The sequence below is a fragment of the Labrus bergylta genome, chromosome 4 (assembly GCF_963930695.1).
Source record: "Labrus bergylta chromosome 4, fLabBer1.1, whole genome shotgun sequence".
In the NCBI taxonomy this organism is placed as follows: Eukaryota; Metazoa; Chordata; class Actinopteri; order Labriformes; family Labridae; genus Labrus; species Labrus bergylta.
The window spans coordinates 8,376,731-8,385,095 of record NC_089198.1 but is presented as its reverse complement, the minus strand read 5'-3'; the positions used below and the strand labels follow the sequence as shown (position 1 = coordinate 8,385,095).

General features: G+C 44.7%; 1 protein-coding gene across 1 annotated transcript; it reads right to left on the bottom strand.

Moving 5' to 3' along the window:
- Window positions 1-2,858, bottom strand: LOC109999059 (frizzled-8-like). The gene has a single exon (XM_020653969.3). It carries the CDS (start codon window positions 2,594-2,596, stop codon window positions 848-850), a length of 1,749 nt encoding a protein of 582 aa, XP_020509625.1. The 5' UTR covers window positions 2,597-2,858; the 3' UTR covers window positions 1-847.
- Window positions 2,859-8,365: the final 5,507 nt, after the last annotated feature.

Sequence of the window (8,365 nt, the reverse complement as noted above, 5' to 3'; positions counted from 1 at the left end):
TTCCATAAAACTTGTTTTATTCTCAAAATAAAATCTTCTATCAAAGTGGAAATCATACATATTTACAATCTCGTAAATTTTCATATACAAAATGTACAATATATGTACACCAATAATTATATAAATACACTTTAATGCAACCCGTATGAGACAGTATTAAGGCATTGATTCATGTCATAAATCATCTTTTTAGAGGGGGGAAAAAACACACAGCCAAGCGTGATGGCCTTCATTTACGCAGAGCTGTCTCATTGTGAATGTTTTAAGACACGGCGGTTCTTTACAGTAAAAAAAAAAAAAAGTAGAGCCTCAGCTTTACCATGATGTAACCTATCGACGAGGGGGATCTTGTCAGCTGCACGCATTCAATTAAGCCCAGATAAGACTCTGCATTCTTCGTGCCAGGTACATTGTTCTGCCGCTGACAGTCTCATTATTTAAAGAGGAGCCATTAGGCGCTCATTAATGTGCTAATTACAACACGCTGACGGACAATCCCAACACAATTAGTCAGCCCCCCCCCTCACCCTCACCCTCCTCCTCTATTCAAACACATGGACGTCATTTGGATAAGGCAAGAAAAGGAGCACTTTCCATAAGTTTAAATCCAAACTGATCTTTTAAGAATCAGGATGGAGAAGTTCATTTCAAACTGCTGTTCACATTAAGGGAGTGCTCGTGACCAAAGTTTCATCAAAACTGGCAGTTTGGTGCTCACCTTGAATAATTTACCAACATTTAAAAAAAAGTCTGTTCCTCCCAAAGAGCATATATGCGCTGGTGTTCAGTCTTTAGTGTCAAGTGACATAAGATGCATTTAAGAAGGTTTCCCCTCTCCCCTTTCTGCTCAAACCCGGGACAGTGGCATCTGTTTGGGGCACGACACGGAGCTGGCCGTCCCGGACCTCCAGGTGAGTCCCGTGCTGACGTCACTGTACATGGAGCCCGCGGAGGCTTTGCTCCCCCAGCAGCAGCGCGTGCAAAAAGTCCTCCAGGAGTCCAGGGTTTTCCCCGACCAGATCCAGGCCCCCGACGTGATGCCCACCAGGAGGCACATAAAGTACTTGAGCATGAACACGGCGTAGTCCGGCCGCGGCCTGCTCGGGTCACTCATGCACGTGCAGTTGTGCGTGATTTCCCACGCCTGTCTGTTGTGCTGCTCGTAAAAGTAGCACGCCACTATGACGGTCGCCGGGACGGTGTACAAAACCGTGAACACCCCTATCCGGATCATGAGCCGCTCCAGCTTGTCGGTCTTGGTGCCACCTTGCTTGATGACGCTCCTGATCCGGAACAGAGACACGAACCCGGCCAGGAGGAACATGGTGCCGATGAACAGGTAGATCACCAGCGGTGCCAACACGAAACCCCGCAGGTTATCCAAATTCTGGTTGCCCACGTAACAAATCCCAGCAACAGAGTCTCCGTCAACGGAGCTTAACGCCAAAACTGCGATCGATTTCATGCTGGGGATGAGCCAGGCTGCTAAGTGGAAGTACTGCGCGTAACTGGCGATGGCCTCGTTCCCCCACTTCATACCTGCAGCGAGAAACCAGGTGAGGGAGAGGATCACCCACCAGATCGAGCTGGCCATGCCGAAGAAGTAAATGAGCAGGAAGACGATGGTGCAGAGGGCAGGACCCGTGGTTTCATAGTGGATGTGTTCTGCGCCGCTCTCCCTGTTGCACGCCACTTCCTCGTGTCCGGCCACCAGTCTGACGATGTATCCTATGGACACAAACATGTAGCAGGCGGAGAGGAAGATGATGGGGCGCTCCGGGTACTTGAACCTCTCCATGTCGATTAGGAAAGTCGCCACAGTTGCAAAAGTGGAGATGAAACACAGGACGGACCAGAGGCCGATCCAGAAGGCGGTGAAAGTCCTCTCCTCCTGGGTGAAGTAAGGGTTGTGACACGGCATGGCGCAGTTCAGGATCTGTCCCGTCTTGACTCGGTTGTGCAGGGGGTGTGCGTCACTTGTCACCGGCACCATGGGCGCGCGGCAGAAGCAGCCCGGCTCACAGGGAGAAGCTGCCGGTTTGTGCTTCCCGGGGATCCCCCGGCCGTAGCCGCTCTTCTTCCTCGGGTTGTACGGCTTCAGGGATCGGTTGGTCGGCTTCGCCACCACGGGGGAAGCCGTGGTCGTCTGGCTCCGGTTGTCGTCCATGCACAGCGTGTCCTGGTTGCCTTGCTCGGGCAGCAGCTCGCACCTCATCCGGTCCGGCCACGGGAAGCCGTACTGCCTCATGAGCGGAGCGCAGCCGGCTTTCGCCCGCTCACACACGCTCCTGCACGGGGGGAGAGGCTTCTTGTAGTCCTCCAGGCAGATCGGAGTGTACATGCTGCAGAGAAAGAAGAGCAGGTCGTCGGAGCACTTGATCTCCACCAGCGGCCAGAACTGGTGCACCTCCAGGCCGGCTTCGTCCTGCGTGTCGTGGTTGAACTGGTTGGGCATGTAGGTGTAATTGTAGCCGATTCCTTTGCAGAGAGGCACAGAGATCTCCTGGCACTGGAGCTCCTTCGCTGCCATGCAGCTCGTCCCGTGCAGGAGGAGGGTCAGCAGCGCGCAGCACCATCCCGGGATGCGTCTCTCCATCGTTGTTTTTCCTGTGCGCGTCTCGTTTCGACAAAGTGGCAGCGAACTTGCGCTTTGCAAGTAAGCTGCAAGTCCGATTAATCCAGAAATGCTGCTGAACTCATGCTAGAGCACAGACAGTTTGTGCTTTTCTAGAATGTATGTAATGTCCCCAAAAAAACCACGCGCTTTATTTCACACAGTGTGCAGAGGCTCCTGTCAGTCTCCTCTCTCCCTTTGTGGCGATACAGCACTGTGTGTGTCACTGTCTCTCTCTTTCTGCATGCTGCTCTGCTGGAGGGTGCGTTAGCTTTTATATGGGAGGACCGAGGACACTCCCCCAGCATGGGCGGGGAGGGGGGGATAAGTCAATCAAATGTTCCCTCTATAGGTGTTTGTTTAAAATGTTCACCCTGGAGGAAGGGTTATAATCACTTTGTCTCTCTTCACTCCCCCCTTCCCCACCCCCCCCCCCCCCCCCTCCACACCCCACACACACACACACACACACACACACACACACACACACACACACACTCACTCACTCTGCCTTCTCCAAACAAGGAGTGTGTGAGTTATAATACAATAGAGACATTAGGAAGAAATGTAATTAGGGATGTAGACGGTTGGGGGTACACTCACATTATTAATGCGTATCCAACTTGTTGCTGGCTGGATACAGGATGTGCTTGAATGCATCACTGGTGCAAATGAAATAAAGAAACATTAAATTCCCTCTTGAACACATAAATACATTAGAATAATGTTGCATAATGTTTAGAAAAGACTCTTTATTTAACCGTTTCTCAATAGAAACGTCATCATTTTAAAAAGAGAAATGAATACAACTTGAAGTATTAAATGAGGAGATGAAACACAATTATTAAGCATCTACAGTACGATGCATTGTGTGGTGATTCAAATTAAGTAATTGAGTCCATTTAGATAAACAGATAGTAGTCTGTGTTGTTAATGATATTTAATAAAAGCCCCTGTGGTCTGAACCTCCCAGTTAAAAAATGTCAAATCTTTCAATTCAGCATGAAAAGCCAAAAAAATATCAGCCAAGTCATTTTGAGTTTCAGCAGCTTGTTACTGAAACGTTTGAACATTTTTAGATTACAGTTCAAGTAGCTCGTATCTTTTTTTTTTGTTTAACTTTCAGTCACTGTGATGGTTCATGTTTTTTTTAAAAGGGTTTTTATGCCTTTATTTTAGAAACAGGGCAGATGATAAGATCAGAAATCAGCGAGAGAGAGAGATTGGGGAATGACGTGTGGAAAAGGAGCCACAGGTTGGATTTGAACCGAGGCTGGAGGTCTACAGCTTCTGCACATGGGGTAACCACTGTGCTATCGGCCCCCCCATGGTTCATGTTTTTAAAAAAAAGATCCTCGCTCTCCTTACAGCACAACAATTACAATCCAAAATGGAGCAAATGCAACACAATCAATTGAAACACATCTGAAGAAGAACTCTTAAAATACAACACTGTAAAAAAGAAAAAGTCTCTATCATTAACAACACTTTGTCATCACACATTGACCTTAACAAGACCCTGACAACAGTTAACATTACAATATGTATCATAAAGTATCAGAGCAGTGTTTTCTGTTTCATTTAGATTGTGCTGTATTCACTTTATGTCACAAGAATGAAACACTGTTTTCCAGGAGAGCCCAAAATGAAAAGTCAGGCAACTAAAAACCACAAATATTTAAGATTGTACCACACAGGAGTAGAAGTGATTTTCGTCTATTCAACACACTCGGGGAACAATGCCCTCATGATAAACTTTAGCTATCCAGAGGAACATCTGCTGATGTTGCTGAGAGTCATAAACAGTCACTTTATGAGGACAGAGAGCGTTACGGGGTGCAGAGCAAGCTAGAAAAAGAAAAGTGACACCATCCAGGGATTAGTTAAAACAACGGGACAGAAGAGTGAAACGCTGCGTTGTTCTTCACAATTTAAAACACTTTTAGACTCTCTCTCTTTGGCCTCCAAATTTCACAGTTCTCCTACTTTTACTTTTTATTATGGCATGTCATTTTGACACATTTTGGCCACCACCAGGTATGGCTATTTAAAGTATATGTCTGTGAGATCAGGGCACTTCTCATGGTCTTTTTTTCTTCTTTTAGCCATAAACCTGATTGTTCCTGTTTTGCTGCAAAGTTTTAAGAAAATGCATGTGTGTGAATATCAGAGAAAACATCCTGATGTGGGACAGTATCAGAGTCTGTTTGCATGCACAATCAACAGCATGTAATGTATGCATGTGTGTGTGTGTGTGTGTGTGTGGTAAAGGAGGTTAATGTGGTCTTGTTAGCCCTCAGCGGGGGGTCGTCTTGGTCTATAGGGAGGGGGGGAGCTGTTTGTCTTAATGCTGCTGCCAATGTTTCACTCAGAGCATGCTGGGCCGGCGATTACTGGGACGCACCACTGAGCCCAACAAACAGCACCGTGTGTGTGTGTGTGTGTGTGTGTGTGTGTGTGTGTGTGTGTGTGTGTAAACATTTCAGAGCTCAGCCTAAAGGAAATAAACTAACATGGGCAGATGCAGCATTGTGATAGCACTAATTAAAGTCATTCACACGTCTTATTGGATTCCAAACGGAGCTGAGACGGTTCGGCAGACGGGCGGTGTGTTTCTAATGAAAAAGGTTTTATCAGGACTAATTGGCCTTAAACTTTTATGTTTGCTAAAGGATGCTTGTTTTCGCTCAGTTTGGGGTCCCAGTCGGGTGGGGTGAACTGTGAAAAGATTAGTTGGACGGTGTTGGAGCGCTTGGCCTTAACAAAAAGAGGATAGTTCTCTATAACGTCTTCACACTTACTGTATTCTCATGGCTTTGTGTTTCCACTGTCGGCCTTAGCAAACGGCAAAACTGTTTCAATTCATCACATCACTAGTCACCTGTTGCTTGTCTTGGCTTCTGTACATAAAATATAACAGATAGTTATAGATGAAAAAAGTGAGTTTTAGCTATTTCACTTTTCCAAGAAGGCTACATTTTTGTGAAAAATTGGGTGAAATGATTCTTAAAAAAAATGTGGAAAGAAGCGTTACCTCAAGAAAGTGTGGGTTTGAAGAGTTAGTTGGATAAAAGCAGTCATAGAAAAAACTCCAACGCACTCTTTTAAACTACTTAAATACCTTTATTTCCACGGCATGGTCGTGTGGACTGTTAATAAACACACTTCAACGTACTGCAGCATCAAGCCTTCTTCTTTTTCACTTCCTGATGAAGGCTTGATGCCGAAACGTGTTGAAGTGTTTTTTTTTTTTTTTCTTTTTCTTTAAAAAAAAGGTCCACACGCTCAACATGCCTTGGAGTTTTCCTGTTTTTTTTTTCCTATGACAACACTCAGCTTGTATGAGATTTGTAGGGACTAATTTACACAAAATATCTCTAATGCTCTGTTCATTCCTCTTCGGCAGCCCTGAAGGTCAAATACAAAAACCTTTAACTGAACGCAAACATATCGATAAATGTAAAAAAATGTTTTCGGTTTCACAAAATGTTTTTGCATTTAATTAAATGTTCCTGCGTTTAATTCACAATATTTTAGCATTTTATAAATATTTTTGCAATTTGTGAAAAGTTTTTTGCATTGAGTGAAAGTTTTTTTGTAGTTGACTGTCAGTTCCACCGTACTCCTCTTCTCTTTTAGCTCTTTTTAGTCCTTTGAGCTTTTCATTTCTTTGAAAAGTTCGCTCTCTGTTGCTCACCTGTAAGATTGAATCTGCAGCCATTGAACTTCATATATGCTCCATCCAGACATATTGTAGAACTAGTCCTCATTGTAACCTCAAGCTGATGCCAGTCTGCTTTCTCAACCAGCAACATGTCAGTACTTTATGGCTGTAGTGTAGGAATAGACTGATGCTTAAATACTGTAAATGACCAAGACTCTAACACAGCATTAGACAGTAGTCATTTGAAGTGTTAATATTATTTGACAGCATCACAGAACAAATTCAGCAACAGTCCTTCTCATGGTGGAGGGAATCTCTATAAAGGCAGGTGACAAGGTGAAGTCTGCCAGTCACACAAACTCTGGACTTTCATCCAGAACACTAGAAACTGTTTCTTCCGCTCACCAATGTCACAAGCTTATATTAGAAAAGATAAACTCCTAAGGAGAAGCCAACAAAATACTTTAAATCCAACCCACAAAAACCCTTGAGACAAATAACGAACACCAATAAATTGTTCGTAAAACACCGTCCTTCCACAGAAGGAATAACACTTCTGCAGAGGACTGCCAGCTCCCTCCTGCTCTTTATACAGTACACCTCCCCTCTGACTGCAGAGTGGGCACAGGTGTGATAAATCAGATGTAAGGAGCAGCACCTGGAGGGAGGACAGGAGAGAGAGAGGGAGAACACACAAAACACAAATTTAACATATTATATAGGGATGTAGGTCATGTAAAATGTCTGCATTATGCACAAAGTCCAACGTAATGTTTGCACAAAACCTGCTGAACATACTTAATTTAACCCAAATTATAACACTTTTTCAAACAGGACCAAGTAGATTATCAAACACAAGTCATAATTTGAGCCCAAAATATTACTTCACTTAACCTGACTGCAACTATTGATTGCATGTTACAAAGGCTTGCACCATTTCCCATCTACAATTTGTCTGACTGTTTGTTTTCATGTTGCCTGAATGCAAGTCTAACACACAACACCCCACCACAATGTAAAGCACTTACAATAGCTCGTGTAAGATTGAACCTTTTTCACTCACATCAACAGGAAACAGCGGAGTGATCATGTCACCAAAGGCTACTTCTATGTAAGTCTACCATCTGGATCTATATTATGTTTGTCTTCAGGAGGTTGGGCTTCACTTTCACGTCTTTAGAAAACCAAAAAAAAAAAAAAAAAGTTCACCAGTAGCTGTAGAGTCTGTACCATAAAATAATGAACACGAAAAGTCATTGAGAGGAAGAAAAATACATTTATTATTCATTAATTCAACGAGGGGAAATTCAATGTGTACACTCTGTTATTGAACATGCTAAACCCACACAGGCTGAAATACACACACATGCACAAACAGGATCCTGTGGACGTGCATTAATAGAATGAGTTCAGAGTGAGGACTTGCCTATAGCGAGCGCTCCTCCTGAGCTGGTGGGGGTTTGGGGTCCTTGCTAAAGGGCGCCTCTGCAGTGCTCAGGACGTGAACTGGCACCTCTCCTGCTGCCAGACCAATATCCAGACTCAGTCCTACCAGAGATATGAACCGGCGACCCTCCGGTCCACAACCCACAAGTCTGACTGAACTACTGCCTGTCAGGAAAACGGGAAAGTGGGACCCAGGTGCGGACCCAGGGGTGTCTTAAAGTTATCCAAGAAGGATCACCACAAAAATTGCAAGTGATAGATGACCACACAGACAACACGAGACAACACGAGGAGAACGTCTCACTACTTCTGAAGGTGAGATAATGAGTCAGCACAGAACACTGAATTCCAGGAGTATAAATAAGCTTCCCACACCTGGCTTTAATCAAGGCCAATCAGCCACAAACATACCATGGAATTTCAAGTTTTGTGTAACTTCCTCCTAACACCAGTTTTTAAGTGCACTTACAACCGCGTCTCTAACTTTCATTCCAGCCATCGTGTTGTCAGAACAGGTGGAACATTTTTTTCCCATGTTGGAATGAGACTCCTCAGACATTCCCATGTACATGTAAAGGGGCTTTTTGGGGCTGTTCCAGATGCCTCACGCTGGGCCAGCCGTCTCCAGCCGAGCTGTGAAG

Coding starts and splice junctions, on each gene's coding strand:
- LOC109999059 (XM_020653969.3), bottom strand. CDS start 2,596: ATGGAGAGACGCATCCCGGGATGGTGCTGCGCGCTGCTGACCCTCCTC.